This window comes from Amblyomma maculatum, chromosome 1, assembly GCF_055883805.1.
Source record: "Amblyomma maculatum isolate TAMU_Amacu chromosome 1, ASM5588380v1, whole genome shotgun sequence".
In the NCBI taxonomy this organism is placed as follows: Eukaryota; Metazoa; Arthropoda; class Arachnida; order Ixodida; family Ixodidae; genus Amblyomma; species Amblyomma maculatum.
Window position 1 is genome coordinate 89,596,243 of NC_139344.1, and position 24,304 is coordinate 89,620,546.

At 47.9% G+C, this 24,304-nt stretch overlaps 1 protein-coding gene across 1 annotated transcript in view; it reads left to right on the plus strand.

Moving 5' to 3' along the window:
• The window catches only part of LOC146203118 (uncharacterized), a 296,425-nt gene that overhangs the window by 264,993 nt on the left and 7,128 nt on the right, over positions 1-24,304 (plus strand). The window contains exons 5-12 of the mRNA XM_084588533.1: positions 252-365; positions 899-1,115; positions 2,029-2,208; positions 3,617-3,761; positions 4,961-5,230; positions 5,861-6,145; positions 9,983-10,081; positions 20,761-22,234. Coding sequence (XP_084444659.1) covers positions 252-365; positions 899-1,115; positions 2,029-2,208; positions 3,617-3,761; positions 4,961-5,230; positions 5,861-6,145; positions 9,983-10,081; positions 20,761-22,234 — 2,784 coding nt within the window. The remainder of the gene's footprint in view (positions 1-251; positions 366-898; positions 1,116-2,028; positions 2,209-3,616; positions 3,762-4,960; positions 5,231-5,860; positions 6,146-9,982; positions 10,082-20,760; positions 22,235-24,304) is intronic.

Here is a 24,304-nt window from a genome sequence, read left to right on the forward strand (position 1 = left end):
AATGAGCGATTTAATCAAGCATTTACTGAATGGTCCGGTGTAGGTCCGTGCCTTTAAGTTCTAGCTTACTATATAACATTTGTCACTGCACACACACGCCCATAAGAACATCCCACTGAGATTTCCTAACTTCCATTGACAACTCGCAAGTCTCATTAGTTTTGAGTGTTTGCAACGCTTCCACGAAATGCATGTCAGCGAGAATGTTACCAAGCAGCAGCCGCAGAACGTGCTTTGACGCGTGTACGCAGGCGAAGGGCTGCACGTGCTGCACACCAACCAGGCCGAGGAGCTGGCCGAGGCCTTCGAAGCGGCGTCCCGAGGGAAGCTGGCCAGTCGCAGGAAACTCCCCTGCAAGGCTTCAGGTCGGTCGAAAGCGTGTTGTCGGAGGCGGAAACTTCCTGTCGCTCTGTGTGTTCCCGGCGGAAGCTTTTATTGCTCTTTGCTTTTGGTTTCATTTCGCGCTCGAGCCAGCCGAAAACCCTGCTGTGGGGAAAAGCGATACAACGTCACGCCGCTGACGCGACTGCATAAATGCACATGTCTGCCTCGAGCTACCGAACATCCTCGTTCGCTTGCACAAGTTCAATGCATTCTTGCGACAAAGGAGGAAAGGAAAGGAACTTTCTGTTTGTTTGTTTGCTGCCCTTACAACCGCTGCAATACAATTTAGGCTAGCTCTTTCTGAAACCAATTTTAGATCCTACCCGTTAATACCTCTACCAGAGGGCGTTGGAACTGTGGCAACATAAAGAAAGTGCCACCTTTCGCTTCCACGTCGCGAGTTCTTCCAAAGCACTGCTTGCGTCGCTCGAGTTTCCGTTGCAAGGGCGGAGATGATTTCACTTCACGCTGCGCTGCCGCACGGCTGCACTGAGCTCCCCGCTCTTGTCCGCAGCCATGGAGACCCCGTCGCGGATGTCGCTGCAGCCTCGAGCCCGGGCCCAGGAGTCGAGCCAGTGCAGCAGCAGCGAGTCTCGCAGGCCCCTGCTCAGCTCTGGCTGCTCGGACGTGGGCTCCTGCGATGCCTGCTTCGAGATAGTGCGCTTCGCCGGCGACGCTCCCACGCCCGACGACTTCTTCCGCTCGAGGACCTTCTGCAAGGTCCACTACAGGTGCGCTTGCCCACTCGAGCAAGGCTTTCTCCTGCCGTTTTTTCGCCCCGGTCGTCTTTCTTTTTTATATTTCCTGCTTCGTTTCCCCTTGCTAACGCTGATCACGTGCTTTTTCGCTTATCTAAAGACGCCTCAAACCATCCTGCACCGGAATAGAAAAGTTGTGAGGAAAAAATGACAAGTTCGGGGAAGCAAATGATGCTAAACCTATATGCCGGAGAATTTGCTTATTTAGCCGAAGGTCAATGACCGTGGCAGCGTCCGAAATGAGCTAGCATGCTGACAAAACTCTGCTCAGTTACGGGATTGGCTTGGTGCGCAAGAAAAAAAAAAGAAAACGAAATAACAGGTTAAAAGTACTGCAACAAAACCGGGTCGGGTAAGAAGAAAATGTCGCCCGAAGTAAAATGAAAGGAAAGGACGTGATGGGTAAAATTGAAGGAAGTAAGGCTGTAGCGGCGCATTGTTTGTTGCGCTAAAAGAGCTGCTTTGAGAGAAAAATATGACGTCAGCAAAGACAGGAGAAACGCTTCACACACCACTGTGCTGTGGTTAGCCCTTTTGTCTTTTCGCTTTTTTTATTGCCAGCTCATTCTGTTCACTGATTCCTCATTAACTTTTAGCGCATTTTTTTCTGACTTTCCAGCACGCTGTAAACCCAAATTTTTTCTTTAGGCACAGAAATCAGAAATCTTTTATTGTCATCGTTTTCTAAGGATTTGTTGATTCTAACGTGAATCCATTAATTTGTTCACGGAGCACAGTGCGGAAGCTTTGCTGAACCGGCAGTGAAATTAAATCATTAAGACTCACCAAATTTAGTGCACCAGTGCGCACTGAAAGTAAAATAAAGGGATGTCATTAAAGGTTTTCAAATTTAATCTGAATCAAAACACGATTTCGCGTTCCGCAGGTGGCCTTCCTGTGTGTCACAGGGCGGCGCTGCGCCGAGTGTGTCTTCTAGCGATGCTGAGAGCGCAGACACTGTGTCGCTCACCATTAGCGACATTCAAGAGCCCCTAGGTTCCAAGGAGACTCCTGACAACCAAATCAGCAGCCCTCTACCCGTGTCTGGCAGTGCACCCGCAGTGTGGTAAGTGACGATTAGAACAACACGCGAGACCACACAGGCTATGACGATGACGGTTCGTGCTGACCTTGAAGGCACCGCCTTTTCTCGGCTCACTACTCACGGCCCCACTATTGCTGTGAGCTGAAAGCTAGGGCCCCTATAGCTGTTTGCTCCTAATGCGGTGCCCAGAATAATGAGTTGCCCTCCTCGCTTGCAAGAGCTTCAGGAGCCCAAAAGTACTGGCGACTATTCACCTTTTGTTACGAAATCTGGCACCTTCTGCGGAGAGTACGGAACTTTGCCTGTTGCGCAGAAACCAGGTTGAAAATAAAGGTACATGGGCGATGCAGGCGCGTTCCGGTTCCCCGTAGCGCGCGCTAAACAGGTACCGCCATCTATCACTTCCCCCTAGAGAATTGGACGTGGCGCTTGCGTCAGACTGACGCGGCACTGGGGACGACCTTAGAGCGCGGGTTTTCCGAAAACGCTCGTTCTTTGTCTTGAGATAGCTAACGTTTGCGGAACCACAGCGCCGAGGGTAATCGCGTCCTTTAAGTATTAAAACTGATACGGGTGTTACAAATGGCCGGCTATAAAGTTCTACTTTCAACTAGACGCCTGACAGTTATAGGTAAAAAGGTAATCATCAGAAGTTACTTAACCAGATTGTTAGTTAACATCGTTCCCCTATTTTATGATTTCCGTCAGCACCGGCACAATTGAAACAGTTTTCCCATGTTAAAAAAAAAAAAAAAAAAAAAAGGGTTCAACTCCGCAGAACCGAATATGGAGCGAAAACATTAGCTGCAGGGGTGACCGAGCGTTCTTCTTCTTCTTCGTCTCTTCTTTTTCGTCTGCTTGCGCTTACTTGATCGTCTTCTTCTTCGTCGTCTTCATCGCATTCTTCGTCTTCTTCGCGGCTGTTCAAGGTCATTCGTGAATGCGGTCACGGACTACGCGACGGGCCGAAACCTGGTGTAGTATTACTTTCGCAATAATAATAATAATAATAATAATAATAATAATAATAATAATAATAATAATAATAATAATAATAATAATAATAATAATAATAATAATAATAATAATAATAATAATAATAATAAGCCCACTTTTAAACATTCGTAGCGCGCTTCCTCGAAATGCCCGGCATATGGCTGTCGAGCAGACAAATGCAGGTCCTATATAAAAAGCTCGTTATGACGACCATTTGAAGGTTCTTTTTCTTCTACATTCAATCATCGTTCAGCCACGAAATCAACGCGCTGATTATTTCTCATTGATCATCGCCACAACTTAACGATAGAAACATTCTGCCCTGCTTTGTTTGGTTTAGGGGACTGTTGATTTCCCTAATGCATTCAGACACGCACATACAACATACGCACACACGGTTGTCAGCCATGTCAACAGCCAAGGTTTTTTACAGGACATACACCCACTGCGGAAAATGTGGACGTCATTACTGTGCCCGCTGCAGCTTTCCGAGCCAGAGTGGTCGGTCGCCCGACGGCAGCCGATGGTTCCCTCCTCAGTGGACAGGGGACTTCAAGACGAACCCTCAACAAGCATGGGTGAGTTCCGTCAGTCCATGTCGGCTACAACCCTGCCTGTGTTGCGCGGTTAAGCTGTAACCAGGATTCTCATAAACGGGCCGTCCTACGCCGGAGGCAGTGTGAGCTTGAAACTTGTGGAAGACATATTTGAAATATTTGCCTGCGGAAAAGCCCTTCCATGACCTGCAGCATTTGGTCCTCGGCTGGCCGTCAGGGAAGAGTGGCGAAGGTTGCATAAAATCAGTTAGCACTTAAATTGCCCATTCTTCAGCTTGTTCCGTCTTTCAGCACACGGTGCGAAATTTCTCATGAAGCGAAAACCATTTCCACAAAGCGTAGGACAGCGTTTCGGTAAAAAGAAAAAAAAAAAAAAAGATTTGACTTTGTAGGGTGGCTGTCTAAAAATAAATGCCTTTCATATCACCTTTTCTTTTGTCCTGAAATAAACGTAATCATCATCATCATTTATTATTCCCTTAAAGATCCCTATCAGGGACATTACATAAGGGGGGGGGGGGAGACAACAGTGAGAAAGTGTCATACATTGGCATAAAAACAAAGGAAAAGAATACAAAAATGCCTAACACTGACAAATTTGAAAAGAATAAAGACAACACCTTCAGGTCTCGACGTTGTTTTTTTTCTTACCTACATATGTGCAGTTTCGCCTGATACGCGTCGCTAATCGCGACATGTAAATGCATTTCCAGTGCGATATAAAGATTTTTTTTTCTTACGGTATTTCGCTGCTTTGCAGATACATTATATTAAACAGTCGGGGAGGGGTTCCTGAACAACACAGAAATGTGCGCCAGCAGTTGCAACCATTCGGAAATCTTATCGATCTTCGCAAAAAGTGCAGTGACATCCCAAGTTTCAAAGTATAAAACCTAACGCGATCAAGAGATTGGAAAGCGCTTGAAACCTGGGAGACGCTCCTCATCTGTCGAAGGCAAGAAAAATGCGCAACCGTGGGGTCAGTAGTCTTGGATGCAAATGACTGACGCATATTGCAAAGAACATAGGAGAGGAATAACATTACGGCCCTCTTGCGCAGCATTGTTTCTTATGTGGGTATACATGTACGATTACATGCGGGTGCTCGTTGCCGAACAAAGAGTTAATAGTAGAGATTCTGTTCCTCGTACCTCTCTCACCCCCTGGCACCCCCCGATAACTTCTTCGGTCGTTTTATACGCTCTTGCTTCTCTCACCAGACGACCGGCGCGGCTGTTCACGGAAGGTCCCCGAGCGTCACGGAGGCCGGTAGTCGACCGACGAGCGGTGTGGCGTCGCAAGCGAGTAGCGGACGCGGTGGAAAGCCCTCGGACCGTGCGTCGCTGTGTTCTCAGAGCAGCGGAACGAGCAGTGCCAGCATGAGTGGCGCCAGTACAAGTTCGTCTGAGTACAACGTGCCGCGGAGCTTTCTCGAGTCTCTGTACGACCAGCCACGAAGCGTCATCCACACTGACAGCGACCTGTTTAGAGTACGTATAAGGAAATTTTTTTGTGTGTGCGCGCACGCATGTGTATGTGTGTGTGTGTGCGTGCCTGTGTGAGTGAGAGAAAGAGAGAGGGAGAGACGGACCGATGGATGGAGAAAGAGCGAGAGAGAGACTGCTGAAGACAATGAAAATCAACATGTGGCCCGTCTTCGGGGGAGGGGGGGTACAAAAATCGGTGATATCTTTTGTAACGCTGAGGCGCAATGAGGCACATTTCTTTTTAATATACAGGATATAACAGCTGCCTTTGATCAATGAATAATGTTCTGTTCAAGGCATAATGGCATCAGAGATTTCGCGGTTTCATTATTAATATGCTGCTGGAATTATGGAGAGTGAGAAATCTAGTTTAAGAGAACTTGTTCCTGGACGAGTTGGGTACTGTGCATTCTGAACATTTAAAGCCGCGAACAATGCGGGACAAACACAGTGAAGACAACGGGATGAAGCGCCCGTCGTCGTCAGAGAGAGAGAGAAAAAAAAAAAAACACAGAAGGCGCCTTGTCCCGTCGTTTGCACTGTGTTTGTCCCGCATTTAAAACTGGAGCGTGAAAATAGTGTGTATTTCTGTCAAACGCGCATACTGCATTGAAACACGGTTTCATTTCTCAGAACCATCCCGGCACTCGACCTTCATCCGGGGCGACACCATCCCCTGTCGTGGACTCCATGCTCCCGGCTGTTCACGGCTTCGGAGCGGCGCCATGTATATGCAGCGCCCGGATTGCGCAGCCCTGCGCCGAGACACCGCTAGCGCGCTCCAGCTCTAGCGACTCCCCGCTTGGGTCGCCCAAGCGAGCCACGCCGCAGCCAAGGCCAGCCTGCACGTGCAACGTGCGGCAGCAGTATCAAAACTACGACATACCACGAGCGGCTCTGGCGAACCTATTCTTGAAGGTAAGGGACAGTGCGATTAAGGCGAGCCTGATAAAGTTCTCCTTTCTTTCCTTTAGTGTGAGTTGTTTGCGCGTAGGGTTCAGGTATACCGATTTTTTTTTATTTTTTTTTTAGAAGCAGTAAAATTATTGAAAGGGGGTAACTGACTTCGGATTATTTTAGCCCTGGGGCTGTATTGGGGGTTACGGCGGACATCAGGTAAGACGTAGGTGGCTTCAATTAGCTCGCGAATTAACTAAATACGTTTTTTGTTTCATTTTAAAGGGTATGTTGTATGTGCAGAAACGGAGCCCGTTCTCCAAGCAGTATTGTCTTGAAAAAAAAAAAAAACTGTAGGGGGCGTTACAAGGCCCGCAAATTTAACCCTGATAGGCGGTTTCACCCATTGACACAGTGCCAGCGTCCGGCATAGATCGCTCAGCCAATGCGCGCTTCGAGGCCGCACTGTAAGCGCAATGACAGGACGCATTGGGTACCGACGCTGCTGCTATCAGCGAGGCCGCGACCGAAACGAAATTGAAACGAACCGATGTGTGCCCTTCTGGCTTTCAGGTGATACCAGCAGAGTGACGAAATCTGTTGGCGGAACGGATCTACGTCACAAGCACTGAGTTACTGTGTGAAACTGTCTATCAAGGTGACATCGGTGGCCCTTGTAAAGCGCGCTGCAATATACTTTAGGAAAATTAATTTGCGCGTCTGTACTATTGAAGGACGAGCTCCAATCTTGAAGCAAATACAGTCGAACCCGGATATATCGAACACCAAGGGGTCGTGAAATAGTTCGATATAAGGATAATTTGAAATAAAGAAATCGGCTTGCGACGCCACCTGCGATCGTGAAAAATGATACGGTATTTATCGCGTAGTCAACTCACTCGCATAATGAACCCAGTCCCCATTTTTGCTCCGGAGAAATTGAAAAAAAAAAGAAGAAAAAAAGCGTTCGGTGGCGCGTTCCTCCGTTTTGACCGTCGTATCCACAGCTCATTTATTGGCAGCGTGCCAAGATTCTGCGCAGCGATAACGCCACGACGTGTTTATCTTTCAACTACACTTTTCATAGATCCTGCGGTGACAGGGAGCGAACTTGGCAGAGTGCCCGCGTTATGGCTTGATTGCACAAGCCTGGTTCGATTGATCGTGCCGCGCCTATGGTGGGGCGGGTGTAGTCCACTGCTACAAAATCATTGGCAAGCGTGATAGCTGCAAATGCCGTTTGGAGCGAACAATGCTAAAAGCAGGTGGCATGACCGCAGCCAACCGCGTGCTTTCGTTGATTCATAGATTCTAGAATGAACGACTCTCGCAGAAAAAAAAAAAAAGACTGCAGCTTCTTAACGTCCGCAGCCGCCATAGCTTAAGCTGCGCGGCACGTTCAGCCCGACAAGAACAACTTTCGCAAATAAAAAAAAAATACAATTGCCGCTTCTTAACCTCCGCAGCCGCCATAGCATACTTTCAGCCCGACGGCAATAAACGACTCCCGCAAAAAAAAGAAAAAAAGGATCTGCCGTGTTTTAGCGTTTGCGACCGCTGTAGCTTACGCGCGTTCAGCACGACGACACGAGACGCTCATCGCACGCCAGCCGCCGCGCGCAAAGCGTTCACAACCATGGAGGAAGAAAAAACTAGGAGGGAGCGCGCGCAGCCTAGGCAAGCGAACCTCCTCTGACACCGCTCCCTTCTCCATGCCTTCTCTCTCTTGCGCGCAATGATTCTTTGGAATTTAGCCACCATTGTTGCCAGACTCAAAAGTAGCAGGGTACATGGTATATTTTAGTGACTTTGGATGTCCCCGCGGAAAGCCTACGGGAGTGGTCTGCCGAAAGTTGTGCGTCTCGTCGTAACACGTTACTTTGTTTACAATTATTGCATTGTACTCCGTGTTTATAGGCACACTAGTGAGAACTGCAGGTGGCCTTTTCATCTTTGGTTTTGTCAGGGAGACTACGAATTCGACATAACATTACATGCCTGGGCAACTGGCTTCAGCGTAACAATGCGTATTTGAGGTCTGCATTTCCTAAATGAATCAAACGATTTTCATCTCGAACAATACATGCACATGCCCTGACAAACAAATGTTTCGTTTCTCGAGGAGTGCGCATAACAGGATACTCACCGTTGGAGCGACAGCCCTGAGATGTATATCCGTGTAGTTCTTACATCCCGGCACGCAGCATCTCATATGGCAGTATTTTCTGTTGGGCTAGTTGGTTTGAATATATGCTTGCGGGACTCAGCGCACAAAGACAGAGCACAAGAATACAACGGACAACAGGACGAAGCGATTATTAGCGCTTCGTCCCCTCGTATTGTTCTCGCGTGCTTCGTCTTTGTGCGTCGAGCCCCGCAAGCATTTCATATGGCGCTGCTGCTGAGGGGACCCAGCCATACTTCGCGAAATACACAGGTGCACTGCGCAGCGGCGGCAGCCCCCACGAGATCAGCCCGTCTAAAAGTCCAAAGTTCCATGCATCGCCTGTTCACAGCGCGCGCCTCAGGTTTCTAGTGCAGGCGTCGCGTAGCGAAGGCCACGCGAAGGCATTCCTTCGGAGAAAGCGTGCGAAACCGCAACCGAAACCAGCTACCGGCTCCCGCTTGCCGTATCACGTGACGGCTAATTTCCCATGATTCTTTCCATTATATTTTTTAATACTAGGCTTCACTTTTCCGCCGCGGCACTCCCTCCTAGTTTTTTTTCTTCCTCCATGTTCATAACACACACTGGAGAAGCGTCTGCCACGAGCTGAGCTGACTTGTCCGCGCATGCGTAGTGCGTGCTGCTGCGAACCGGGAAAGAGAAAGGAAGGGCAGAGATAAAGCTCAGCAGAAGAGTGGGCACACCTTTGTGCTTCGCTCTATCGCGTTTTCCCCTCTCCCGAACACCACGGCTGCATTGCTTCCCTCTCGTTCCTTCACACACATGCAAATGTCACGTGCTAGCGCGGCAGCGATCACCGCAGATGCCCGTGTCTTTGGGGGAAGGGCGCGGCGCTGTCCTAGACCAGCAGTCGCCGAGCTGTGTCCTCTCATTCCCTCCGCGTGTGGCTTGAAAACGTCACGCGGCAAACGGCCGAGGCGATGCGATCGTCTTTGAGGGAGGCGTATCGTCCAATGCGTGGTGCGAAGTTCGATATATCGAATGACCGGTGAAATTGAGTTCGATATACGACGCAGCTTTCCTATACTTTTACATGGGATATTCAAGGGGATATTCCGCGAGTTCGATATAACCAAAATTCGATATATCCGGGTTCAACTGTATAACGTACCCTCTGGAATACAAACTAGAAAATTTAAATAACATATTTAATTAGAGAACGAATGGAAGCAGTTCGCCTCTTACCTGGTGTCCACCGTGGGATCCAGTTTAGCCCCGGGGCTAAAATAAATCTAAATCTCTGTTTTAAAATTTCAGACCGCTTTAAAAAAAAAAATTACCCAGTATATGTGATGGGCTACGCAAACTGGTCTCCCTTTTCGGATGAGTAGGTCGAGAAATCATCTGGGCTTTAGGTGTTCATCCTTACTTTCTCACAAATGCAGGCAAACAAAGAAGTACTTACACCCCTTTACGGATGACAGAGACGTGGTCATCGAGTATTTACCCGCCTTAATCAAGGGCCCCAAATACAAAATAGAATCCGTACGCAGAGGCAAAGCTTCGATGCACTGGTAACGTTTCATATGGGAGGCGAGTGTTTCCCTCCAAATACACGTCGGTTTTATGTTTACAGCAGTATTTTGGAGGCATGGGGCTGAAAGTATAGAACTGCCTGAAATTCCTCATTCAGATTATGACCTTTTTCTATTGTTCCAATACTCTTTCAGGAACAGTCCAAAAATGCCGCCGACATTACACCAGACTTGCAGGCGAACGACACCAGCCTAGAGGCCGCAATGCACTACGACGTCCCCAAGAAATACAAGGTAATTTACACTCTGCAACAACACCCTTGATGGTTACACTTGGTGTACTTCTCATAGCCTCGGATGTTTACTGTTGTGGCTGGTTGGCCGCTGAACAAGCGCAGAGCACTCCATCTGCAGGCAATAGGTGAAGATGTTGGCAACCATCCGCAAAAAATAAAATCAAGCCTTTGATATTATGCTTATTTAATAAAAACCCTGTCAGTGGGTATTAATTGCCTGCTCTGACATACTTGAGCACCGAGCATCTATGGTGGTAAAGCAAGCTCTAACTATTATCGCAACGGTTTAGTGTTGTAGGACACCCAGGTAGGTAGAGAAGGATGACAGATATAGTACCAGGCGCTTTCGAACAAATCAAGCAATTAAAAGACACCATGAAGAGACACAACAAATGAAAAAGTGTTCAACAGTGATAGCGAAAACCGCGAAAGCATGCAACGCCTGCTGGATCACGTTGACTGAGCGGTACTGTATAAACATCTCTTGAGGAAGTAATTCGTTCAATATGAGCATCTTTACTACTCGCTTCCAGACTAGCCAAGTCGAGACACAAGTGATAGGGCGTTGGGGAAGACGCCTGAAGCATTCGTTCAGATTCTGAATTTTCAAACAGGCCGCGCGCCAAGCACGTTTAGACAGGGCCAGCTCTGATATCGGAATTTAAGGTGCCGTGTGTTTCTTTCATTTTTTTTCCCACTGAGACTCGCCTCATCGTTCAGCTTATGGAGAGACGTGCCATATTTTCGCGCGTATAACCCGTCCCTGCATATTACCCTAACTTCAAACACCACGAAATTAAAAATATGTATAACGTGGCGTATAACCCCCACATTCATCTCAAAGAGGTATGAGTTGACATTTAAAACTGCGCAGATAGCGATACTTTGGTTTTAAAAACAAATTAATTGAAAAAAGGTCGCCGAACGTTGCCCACTGCTGTCACCCAAGTCTTCACTGCTACCCTTAAAGGCGTGCTGTAAAAGCTCGTTAAATCGGCTCCCGTTAATTCGGACTGTCGCTGGAGTGCCTGCAAAGTCGGAAGCTCGTTTATTCGGGTGCCTCGCGGCTGGCATTTGTTAATTCGGCCTGGCTCCCGAAGCTGCACTGCGTCAAGGTATGACCTGCTGGATAGACAGTTGTCCAATACTCGTCCTTTGGATTGAAAGGCATTTTTATTGTGTAAGCAATACTGTGCCAGATTTCAGCCCGTCGCGTAAACCCGGCCGGTAGCCACGTTTGACCCTTAGAGCGACCGCAGATGGGGCCCCTCTTTAAGCTGTCGGGTGAAACCGGTCGGTAGCCACGCGGCGCCGCAGAAGAAGAAGAACAGAAAGAGAAGCTACGTCGGCTTTGCTTACGCAACCTACCGGGTTTCACTAAAGCTAAACCCCAGTTAATTTTTTTCCTGCGTCCCTTTCACGTGCACGCAATGCTAGGCGTGTTGACGATCGAAAGGCCGATGGTGTCTCTGGCTGCATAGTTTCGTTTTCTAGTCTTCGCCACCTGCCAGCGCGACTGCGGCTATCGGTCGCGCTTATCAGCCTGCCAACGGAGCCTGTAGCTGCCGGCCGTTTTGAGCGATAAATGCAGTGTCGATCATCAATTTTGTTTTTCGAATTCGTTATGCCACGTGCGAGAACGGGGAAGCTGGTTTTCGAAGGAAAGTATGAGAGAGAGCTTTGATTTGTATTTTTGCTGCTTTTCGGCGCGCGTATTGCTGTAGCATTTTGCACAGACTATCTCCGGTACCTGCTCGAAGCATTGGGCTCTTTTTCTTAAAATGTCATACCCTGGACAGTGGCCCTTTAATGCTTTGAAGCCTCGTCCGGTATGACGAAGCTCCAGAGATGCTGCATTGCACGCTTTAAGAAGCCGTGAAGACCTTCACCATTATGGAGCAGCTCTGTCTTCTACATACCCAATAGTGTGCGCGAATACAGAATTTCACGGAGCTGCGCAAAATCGCAGTTGTCACTGCACCCGACTCTTCAACAGTGTGCTGTGTATGGTTAGCGTGGCGTTCTGGAATAAGCAACTATGGATGTAGATTTAGCTATCCTCTTCGTTGGCCCTCATAGGCTTGACGCGATGACGACTGGGATGGCGGACTCAACATAGGAGGTCTTGCATTGCCATGAAGCCACTCCACCCCCCCCCCCCGCCCCAACCCCCCTCCCGCGCCCCACCAGAAAAAAAAAAAAGAAAGAAACTGATAAAATGGTACAAAATCGCAGATAACTCACATTCCCATTTTTTAAACGTGTTTTTTTTTTTAATATTTAGTGTGCGCCGTAGGCGATAAAATATGGTATTTGAATATTCATTCAGACCGAGAGTAACGGTTAGCGGCATGTTCCGGTACGCTTTATCTCATTTCCTGTTAGCTATATGGCTACAGAGCCTTTGAACCAACATGGTTTCGGATTTGGCTTGTTTTATAGGATTTTCTGTCGCGATGTGACTCAGGTTATGAGGTACGCTGGCTCATAGGCTCCGGTAGGCTCCGGATAAATTACATCGCCTAGGTTTTTTTAACGCGCACGGAAATTGCACAGTTCACAGGCGTCTTGCCTCAACTGAAACGCAGTCACAGCGAGCGAACTCGGGTTGCCTGGGTCAGTAGTCGAGCTCCCTAACAATGAGCCACCGCGAAGTAGTCAACACGACCTTTTCTTGTCTTGTTCCCCGCTAAAGCCTGGTAACGGCGGTTGCCGCCGTTACAAGACTTTAACGGGGAACAAGAGAGGATTCGCAAAATATAATTGCACTGCGGTCTGTAATATGGTATTCCACCGAGAACACTCGAATTCCACATATTTGTTGACTCGTCCGAACGAATGAATATTTTATTTATTTATTTATTTTCAATACCTCAAAGACCCCAGGAGTGCGGGGTTTTACATGAGGGGTAGACTTGACAGTACTGTCGAGATTACAAAAAAATTGTTTCAATGACGATTCTGAAAAGCTTGGGTATAGAGTGAACGACGATGTCAGCGGGAAGATCGTTCCAGTCGATGGCTGTCCTTACAAAAAATGAGTTGAGGTGCGTTGTCGTTCGGGCATGGGGCCGATAAACGGCCAAGTTAATTGTGGCTGATGCGACTGGATGTTCGATGAATCGGCATGATGACTGCTGTGCTAGATGATAAGGCATGATAAAATTTTTGAAATAAACAGAGTCTATAGATGTTTTCGGCGTGTTTGCAAGCTTGGGAGACCGGCATTAGCTTTTAGATTAGTGGCGCTAGTATTGCGAGAATAGTCAGAGAAGATAAATCTAACTGCACGGTTTTGTGTTAAGGTTTTGAAGATGCGGGTCCCAAAATGCGCAAGCGTACTCCAATTAGGGCCTTACAAGAGTTACATAAGCTAGATGTTTAACAGAAGAAGGTGCCTGAGCTAGGTTACGTCGAAGAAAGCCAAGTGTGCGGTCAGCATCGTTACTAACGGATGTAACGTGAGAATGCCATGTAAGATCACTGAACATTGTGACACCTAAACTTCCTACGCTTTCTGCACGTTTCAAGAAAATGACAGACGATCAGTTCTACTGATGCGGCATAATGTGCATTACCATCAGTGTTTCCCCGGACGGGAAAACCGCTGCCGCTGACGGTTTCAGACCCTGCGAGCGAGTGGCGTGATATGGTCCGTCAGTCACTGTGTGACACACCGTACCTCCGATCCAGTCTTCTCGTGCAATCCTGCAGTTACAGTGGTACATACCCTACCACCTCTCCGTTCCCCCCACCATCGCAATGTTTCTCTCGTCAGTCATTGCTTCTTACCCTCCCATTTTCTTCCCTTCCCATTTTCACGCTCCCTCTGTTCGCCTTTGAAAATGGAGAGCTAGATATCCCTTTTTTTTTATCTTGCTTCCTGCTAACCGGTGCTAAGGTGGGGCACTTTTAACGCCATAGCGTTAAGGCTGTGGTTCAACAGAGACCCGGCGCCCGCCGGCATTGAGGGAGGACAAAATAAAGATTGTTCGAAAAACTTTTACCTCACACGTTGTTCCGCGTAATTGGAAAGTAAATGAACTGAGCTGGAAATAAAATATAGGGAGGGTGAGATAGGAATTCAACCCGGCATATTTAGACGCCGAACTCAGACATGCTATCTCTATAGGCCACCCAGACACGTTCGTGCGGCGTTTGTGCAACAGCGAAGCTTTATGGTTACGCGCGAGGTCTTTCAGCTAATGTGATAGGTTACGGCATGCTAGGTTACGCCTGCATGCTAATGAATATGCGTGATTAGAGGGGCAATCATTAAGAGAGCAACGGCCATGTTGCAACCATGCAGAAACTCGCGACATTTCGGGAGATCTGAACTAACAGCTCATTTCTGGTATGCTTGGAAACGTGGCGCAAGTGCACATCGATGAGGGGTGTGTGCGCGAATGAGAAAGGATCTGCAAAGGGAGCCAGTGAATGGAGTCATGGAGTCATTAGCGCTGTCGTGTCATACTGTCATACCCTTAAATAAACGCTTAAGAGTCCATACTTCTTTTTTTTTTTTTTTTTTTTGGGGGGGGGGGGGGGTATTATGGGCGTTTTGATCCCAACACATTAAAATGGAGCCGTAGTAATCCATAGCACACTCCACAAAATTCCGCGTACCGATGATTGGGGTTGTGTGCTGTGCACCAAAACAACACTAATAATTGAACTAAGCCTCGTAATGCAGTTATTCTTGGTACGAAACATGCACGTTTGGAAAGGGCACCCTTAGACAAGCTTTGAAGCGAAAACTTCACTGCGCTAGGTAGAGTCGCGCTTCGCATGTCTGATAGTTTGACCTTCAAATGACCTTGACAGCTACTGCATGTTTCCTTTCTTAAAAAAACATTTTACAACTGACCCCCAGCTCCCGCTACGGAGGCGACATTAGACCATTTTCTTACAACTTGGACTGATCTTCGCGTGGCTCGCAAAGTACACCTTTGAAGCCACGCTTACCACCCTACGTCCGGCCACCTGATACAAGAGTACGGTCAGATGGGCCCCACCACCGAGAGTTGTTGGCATTTACAGGTGTCACAGGCCTGCGTCAATATAAGACCCATATGCTGCGCAGAAATTAAAAAAAAAAAAAAAAAGCAAATGAAAAGGCAGTGTTATACAGAGTCTATCTCTGCAACACTCACAGTTTTCGCTCTATCACTAGGTGCAAGCCATGCTTACGCCCTCACAAAATTTTATTAAAGCACATCTTATAATAATAATAATAATAATAATAATAATAATAATAATAATAATAATAATAATAATAATAATAATAATAATAATAATAATAATAATAATAATAATAATAATAATGTTGATTTACCCAATGTGTACATAGGATAAGGGAGCACAGCAGAAAAAGTTGTCGAGTTTTCGAAGTTGTCGAGACTGTTGCTTATGGAGCACCGCATTTAAATTTCGAAGGTGCTGTAACATGCTGTAACTTGTCGGCATCAGATAAATGGCAAGGTTCACCGGTATAAGCCTTTTTTCTTTCTGCGTGACCGCGAGCCTTACGATTACTTACGCTCACAAAACTTGATTCAAGTATAGGTGGACCTCTAAATTTTTTCGGCTTTCGTTATGTGCTTGAAGACTAAGCTGAATGTTTCATTAAGCTGCAGTTAGTCTGGCTCAGGGGCGCTAGCGGACCAAACACAGGCAGAAAGTGCTTTAGCGTCCGACAACAGTCGCCGTCGGTGACACAGTATGTACCTATAGGACATGGCCAACAGTCATGTCCTGGAGTGGAGGTTGGGTTTTGAAAGATATTCGCCTCCAGGAGAACTGACATCGACGCCGGAGTTATCCTTTAAGAACCTATAACCCTGCCGGGTGAAAATGGATAGTATTATCGGGAATATGTCAGTGTAGGGCCATTTTCAGCTTTTTTTTCCCCCAAACACGACATCGAACAATAAAAATGCCTGGTCCGGTGCTAATTAAAGGCGCTGGAAAACGTCTATTGGAGTTTTAGATTCATGAAAAACCATATTATCTGTCATCAAAAGGGCTCTGTGCCCCGCAGTGATGGTGCGGTAGTTAGGGTGCTCGACTTCTGAGGCCAAGGATGCGGAATTGAATCCCGGCTGCGGCGGCTGCTTTTCGATGGAGGCGAAAAGCGAGGCGCCCGTGTGCTGTGCGATGTCAGTGCACGTTAAAGAACGCCAGGTGATCGAAACTTCCAGAGCCCTCCACTACGGCGTCTGCCAAGCCCTGTACACATGGACTCGACAGCACTGGGTCAGGAGCGTCGAGTAAGCGAGGTCACCTTTACTCGATCCGATTGGTGTCTACATGAACTGGCTTTCTAGCGAGTAAGTATCGCAGCGGCTCGTAGCGTCGAGATTTGAAGTTATTGTGCAAGTTTCTTACTCGTAATTGATTCCGTTGCCTTTTAATCGAGAGCTTCGATTATTATTTTTTATCGTTGATGAGGGCTTAAGAGCATTCAACTTCGCTGACGCTCCTCGCCGTTCCGGTTGCTTTTTAATCCCAGAGTTCGCCATAACTCGACTTCCTGACTCGACAGCGTCTACATGCTTTTAGACAAGCGGGTTAAGCGAGTTAATCTACCCCCTGCAAGCGAGTTAACGCGGCCCGATCCGCGGCTATTTTACTCGACCCGACACTGTCAAGTCCATGTATTCAGGGCCTGAGTCGCTTTGGGACGTTAAACCTCAGAAACCAAACCGAAACCAACTTCATCGCAATCCAGAATCGGCGGCCAGAGTAGAGAGCAGGGAAGATGGCTTTCGAAGGGGAGCATGAGAGAGCCTTGATTTCTATTTTTGCTGCTTTCCGGCGCGCGCACACCGCTATAGCGTTTTGCAGAGACTACCCCCGATACCGGATCGGAGCTTTGGGCTTTTGTTTGGGCTTGGTTATGAACACCGCCTATTCATAACCACAAATTTCCTTTATAATGACAGAGCTGTTATTAGCATACAGCCACACGGCAAATCATACACTAGGTGCGCCTTTCATACTGCGTGCGCGCCACCTGTACTGCAGCAGCGCAGTAAGACTTCTGGTTTTCATGTGGGCGCTGCATACTGGCGCTAAATTTGCATGTAAGCAAAGCACAAAATTAGCGGTAATGTGCTTTGTTACTCGCTTAGTTATTAGTCACGTAATTGTTCATTTTTCATGACGCAGCGGTTCACTAGTCCTACTTTTACTAGAAATAACTAACGTGGGCGTGTTTTAGCAGTGTCTGTATTGTTTGAATTGTCACCTGAGAAGGCAATAAAGAAAAAAAAAAAGTTCCGTGGTGTATCGCTTGCGTGCTCGCCTTCCAATCTGATGAGCCGGAGTTCGATTCGTCGTAGGTTAGAAAGCTTTTTTATTTTATTTTATTCCTTGTTTTCTTTTTTTTTATTTCCTTCCTGGCGTTACAACGGAGAACACAACAATGCCGATACCGGCTTTTCAGCGACACGGGGTTCTCAACGCTATCGCGTAAAACTATGACCTTTCTGATTCGCTGAAGTGCCATTGGGTAGCAAGGCTTATCTTTGTAATTAGGGTGTATCCGAATTCGTGATAAAATTGAATCTCCCTGCTCACACATATTTCCGGGTTGGTTTCATGTTGGTTCCGGAGAACCAAGCTGCTTCTTCAGTTGTTGGATAGTTTTTTAATAGCGGTGTTTTATGGCAGCCAGGAAACTGCCTTCTCGAGCCAGACATTGAATTTATATGCTTAAATAACTTCGTAAGCCTGGCCGAGGGCCTTAAAGGGGCGCCGTGACGTTTGCCAGACCAATTCCAGCCGGCCGCTATAGTTCTTTACACCTTCCCGATGTCTCAAAGCCCAATCATAACGGCGAAATCGTAGCGCGTAATATTTTAATCCCCTTCAGTAATCGGCGTTTTGCCTCCGATGTGAGCGGCACACGACGGCGAAGCTCGTTAACGGATATGACGTTTCCTTCTCTGTGGCGGTGCTTCGCTGATTGGTTGGGCATGCACTTTAGATTTTACATTCGAATGTTCTTCAAGTTACTACGCAGAAAACAAATAAATGGTGTTTTAATTCCGCGTGTGTTCGTGGAGTGCTTGTAAAGATGGGGACTGTGAACTCAGATAAATGCGCTGTTGTCAACTTCGCGATGGAGCGTCTGCTTGCTTTGATGATGGTGATGGTGGCTTTGCCCTTCGTAGCGGGTCGCCGCTTCCTTCTGGCGCGGCGGAGGCAAAAATAAAAAAAAAAGAACAGGGGAAGAAAAACAAAGTCCGCCAATACGCTGTCAAAACTCTACGGTCACAAGCACAAAGGTCACTCCCACAGGCTCCTCAAATCCCAAGGCAGCTGATAGCGTTCGAATCTCGGAGGTCGGCAAAATCGCTGGACAAGCCAAAATCACGTGGTTGACCGTTTCTGCCGACGCCCCACATATGGCGCTAGGTGTGTCGAAATCGCTCGTGCAGCGCGTTCGCTTCTCAGCTTCTCTACCCTGTACAGGTACAGGGTAGGCTTCGCCTTAGCTCGTGTACGCCATTCTCCCGTCTTTGCCTTTCGCACTCGTTCTCGAACTTTCGCACAAGTAGCGCTCGAGTGATCCGTGACAGCAGCAGTGATGGACGCCGGCGGAACACCAAAACGGTGACGCAGATTGGCTGACCGTCGGGTCCACCTCGTCGACACCCCGCAATTGGGTTGGAAAACATTAGAGAGTTTTAGAATAGAGGCCCCAAGCTTTGGGGCCCCCAAGGAGCTTGGGGCGTCGAAATGCGCATGCGCAGAACGTAAGGCGCGCTTGGGGTCTTGGGTTAACGCTAGGGGCGGCCCCTATTTTTCGGAAATAGCGTTCGCCCCAAGCCGCCGTTGGGTCGCTTGGGTTACGGCAACATGGCGGCGACCGGCCAAGCGGCGGCCGCTCGCCTCGGCACACATTCGTCGTCACCGCTCCATGGTGTCACGCGTTCATGGCAAACGGAAGGCCAACGAAGCTTATGCTATGTCTCATGATGCCCGCACCACCAAATTTTAGCAATAAAACGCCCTATATTTTCTGATTGCTTCCGGATTTACCGAGCTGCTAGGCCTAGCGAGTTCGCCTCATTCGGTTGCCATGGGGACCAGACGGCGGAAAGTTCAAATGAGTTTTTCCGGCCTCGGCCTGGATTGACAATTCGTCTTGTATGACAAAAACAGTTTGTATAACTGGTAGTTTTAATATAGTTTTGTGCAATAGTAGCACTTTTTGATTAACAAAATAGCGTTGTTGGCTCTTATATATTTAAATGCTTTTTCTTGGTTTACCGTTGTGGCGCTGCAATCGACGAGCGCAAGCCCGGCTCCGCTGCGTCGGAAAAACCCCTATTCTAAAACTCGCCGCTCGGCTAGCACGTTGCGCCGCCGCACGCTATTTCCTTGGGGGCCCCAAGCCTTGGGTCCCCCTATTCTAAAACTCCCTATTTATTATCAGTATTGAACCGTGAACGATATGTGGGCACTACATTTAGATGGCGAAGATGGTTTGCAGCAGTATTTGGTGGGCTAGGCTAACTTTGAGCAGACTAAGGGAGCTGACGAAGAAGCCGGTCCTCATAGCTGGGCTTCGCAGCGTCGTTACCATGGTAACGACGCTGCCAAAATGTGCGGCTGCATGTTGAGTTGGACAGGCAACCATAGTGGATAACTTCCGATACGTCAGCAGAAAGCTGCGTTCCTGATAGGTTCCGCCCGAGTCAAGTGCTGGGCGAGCGAAATGGAAGAGGGGCTCCCTCTCGCACCAGCTCAGACGTCGTGTGTTTTTTTTTTATCTTGTATTTAGAATTTTATAAACTGAATAATTCTCATTTCAGTGCGCCGATTTTTGTAATTCGTTTTTTACTGACATCAGCATGGTGCAAAGAACCCAGAGGTTGGCTGGAATTAACGGCCTTACGCACGTCACTGTGCACCTTTAACCAAATATTAACCGACCTTGACTGTGCCCAGTACTCTAATTGACGCTCGCTGAAAATATTTCTCTGCAGCCTTCTGAAATTTTATTTTATTTATTTATTGAATACCTGCATCGCCTTCGTGGAATTACAGCAGGGGGGTTAACAATAAACGCTTGAAAGTACAATAAACATGATACACCAAAAAACATACATGCCGACATAGCGAATTCAGGCATTGAGGGCGCGGTAAGATGCTTCGTTTGATGAGAGTGAATCGATTTCATGCGATAGCTCATTCTGCTGGCGAATTGTTCGCAGAAACAATGAATGCCGAAAAGCATCAGTCCTAAGTGAACACTCTTTAACCTTTAAGATATGGTCTGTTCTCTTTGATATGTTAAGTGGGCGGTTTCAAGTACTCTTCTCGTTCTATACCAGTTTGGCCATGAAAAATGCTACTAAAAAAACTTGAGACGAAGATGCGTTCGGCGACCCGCTAAATCAGGCAACCCGAGCGATCATTTAGTAAAAAAATAAATAGTGTTGCAAGGTCTATGGGTTAACAACAACAATAACAACAAAATTAACAAGCGAATCCTTTGCATCGTTTACCGCAAGCGACACATATTAACAGTAGCCGATCCTAGCCGCCTTTACCATCAATCGCTAAGGCAGAGCCCCCTACTCTTCAGTTCCTGTTCCATAGCAATACTGCATATGGGACGCAAAGAGCATAAACCATTGTAATTTGTTTCTCTCATCCTTGCAGGATCACGCTTCACAAGATTCGCCTCAAGGGGCAAGGACTGCTGGGCTTCCTTTGGCTTGCTCCTGTGGCAACAACCTGGTGCCAGACTCTCTTTCCATGTGCCAAGACTTCAATGCATGCAGCTACATGCGAGCAGCTTGTACGTGCAACCGAGTCACCTTCTGGGCCGGAAATCTAGTCCCCTGCTTCCAAAGGTCATCCTCTGAAGATAGCCAGGGCACTACAATTCAGTGCTCAAAGAGCTGCGCTCCATCCACAATATGTAGAGAGCCCGTCAAAAGAAATAGGATCCTAGGGGTTATGCCGGAAGGGAAGAAACTCGAACAGTGTTCGGACTATGTTAACTGTCATTTTATTGAGTCTTTGCCACTGTACCAAAACACTTGCGCTCTGTCCTCGCTGTCAGAAGAGTGCGACCCGGATAAGGTCTCTAAAGGTACTTTCGAAAAGAAGGTGCTGCCACCAGCTTCTCCTTCGGTCAACCAAAAGCAGTTCAACAGCCCTGAGAAGTCTGCACCGCTGAAGAAGACGCCGCAACACTCTTCTTCCACTGGCGCTATCGGTGAAAGCTACGAGATGATGTCTTTTCGTAGCTCCTCCGAGCACACGAGCGTCGTTTGCGACAGCAACTACATTGCCATGCGCCCACTGGAACCGTGCAAGTGTGACAACGACCGCGGTAGCAGCAGCTGCAGCGTCCGCGAAATCTCGGACACCAAAAGGACTCCGCTTCCACTGCGGCCCTTCATGCCGTACCTGCTTCCATGCGAAGAAGAGTTCCCAGAAGACGTGTCTTCTGAGGCCGAGTCAAGCTGGAAGAACAGCACCAAGATCAGTCTTGTCACAAGTAGGCAGCGCTCGACCGAGACTCCTGACAAGCCATCTCCCCTGGTGGACGCCAAACGTAAGGTGCTCACTAAGAAGCGGTCGAGCTCAGCGGATGGGCGCCAGGAAACGGAAGAAGTGTCGGAGGCTGAAGAGGCCGTCCTCGCTGGCAGAGAACGACGACCGGCATTCAGTAAGCTCCCGTTCCGAGCTAGGTCTCAGAACTTGGTCGACGTCACACCGCCGTCTTCAGTGCCTTCCACTCCGAACAACCGTTCTATGGAAAACTTGTACCGGATACCATTCCACAGATCTGCTGATTGCCTCAAACTGAAAGGAGATTTCAGATTTTCAGAAGAAGACCTTTCGATGGACGCAGGCAACGGCGACTCCTGCGATGCCCCTTCTAGTGGCACTAGCATAAAGCGCTCCTCAAGCGTGCCTTGCAAACCACAACAGCCCGACAGCATATCGAGCCCGTCGGACTCAGGAGTGTCGACTAGTCTGCCGGAGAGCTCGGAAACTGTGTGCGAGCTCGCGACGAATGAATGTCACATGAGCTTACACACATCGCTTCCGAGAAGCCTCGACGAAGGAACTACCGTGAGCCACCGTCGCTGCGATGAAAGCAAGAGGTTCATTCAAGAAGGTATGCCATTCATGCTATCACTATACCTAACTAATTAAGCATTACTTGGCTTCATGTTTTCGCATTGTAGTTTGGTTATTTAACGTGATAGTGGTCAAGCCTTCGTTCACCAGAAAATCCCGCGCCGGCGCTGGCGCTGTGATCGAAAAATTACGAGCATGGAGCTGGCAGGCGGTGAACGGCAGCTGACATGGCCTAGAGTTACTGAAGTATCGCATGCCTTTTCCCCGCGCCGCCGGCCAGCCTACTGGCTGATTCGGGTCAGGTGATATCGTGTCGTCATATCACTTACAAGCGTGCGCGCAGAATACGTGACTTGTGCGGGAGTTTCTCGTTTTTTGATTGTTCGTAGAAGTGAATAGAATTTTTGGGCATACAACAACTGACAAAGGCAGCATGGCTGGCTGCTGAGCCTTTAGGTGCGGCAACAGGAAAGGAAAGGCGTTTTCTCTGCTCCGGAAGGAAAAATTGATCTGCAATGGCGGTTAATGTGGGTTTAAAGAATCGGGCACGAAAACTTCGTGCTATCAAAGGATACGATCCTTTATGATGATCATACGATCATCATAAAGGATACAGCTTGTTTGCTTAGTCGCAAAACAAGCGCAGGATCATGCGCAAGTGCGCACGATGAGCGCGATTAGTGTTTACATTCCAACGCAGTGTGCCGCATTCGCGCAGAAATACGCCGCGTCCATTTTTCTTGCGGAATTACGCGAAAGCTTCCCTCACCCTAAATGAAATATCTATACTCATAATCTGCTCGGGCATGCCTGCAGACGCATGCTCGTGTGCGGATTAATGTGCGTCCGCACGTGAATGTACTTGAAATTTATCTGCACATATTTATTAGCTATTTATTTCTAGTTAACTGCTGTTCGGCACCCAGCAGACTGGTACAGAATAGTTTATGGTGTTATATCGACTAGATTAACTAGTGCAATAGATTTGTTGTGTATTCGCGACTGGTACTTTCTGGCCAGCGTGTGTCAACCACGCATTCATAGAAGCAAGGTGCTATATGTCAGTGTCGTACTGATATTTGAGGTCAGATAATCAGCAAGGTTCTAGAAAATGGGCGGCATAAGGTAGATGGCGATGGAGCCACATCACTGACATCATCTAGCATACGAAAAGCGCAACATTGGCGTAACCGCTTGATGAAAGAGATGATACAGCAAACCGCTTTTTTTTTTTTTTCACTGTAAAAAATGAGTGAAACCAGCACGTTACCGTCTCTTTCCCTAGTCTTAAGGATGGCGCTGCAAAAGAAATATGTTCACACAAACAAATGCGCAAAACAAGGCAGCCTACTCGGCGTTCCTGGCGCAGCGACAGTAACGTAAATGACACTGATGCTTTGAAAGACATTGCTACAATGTATGTAGTTTTGTTAACACTGCTTCGGCGAACCTGGTGCTGCACTTTGTGCCGCTTATACAAGTGAGTCATCTTTTCAGAGCGAATCAAATAAATCAAGTTCCGCATCCCGTCCTTCGCGTCTGGCGCGGCGGCGCCGACGCATGGCATTCTCCATGACTTAACAATATACACACGTCCCTATACGACCTTAGTAGACATGCTCTATCAGACAGTCAGTTTATAATGCAACTTCACTGCGTTGCGCGTAGAACACGAGGTGGCCCAAACGGTCGGTGATATGCGAGTTCAGGCGACCTGCAGTTTTCGTTTATTCACCCACACACTTACCTTTCCCACCGATTGCTGACTAGAGTTAAAAAGTTAGCGACCACACTATCACTATTGGTGCTGTTCTAAATAAGTGTGCCAGAACCTTCCTGTTTTTCTCAGCTTCAAAACATGTTCCAGGCCTGATGGCGGCCACGCGCCGTTCAGATGGCGGCCGGGCCCGGTGGTCTGTAAGGAAAATGGCGCCCGCGGGCACCTTTGCGGTACTCTGAAAATTTTTCCGTTGATTTCAACACGGCCACGTCTGCCGCACACTCAGTGAACGTAGGTTTGCCTGGCTTTACATCTAGTAGGAGCTGCAACTCGGGCCTCTCCATTCATATGGGAGAGTGATATCAGAATCAGCCTTGCATTCGCGTT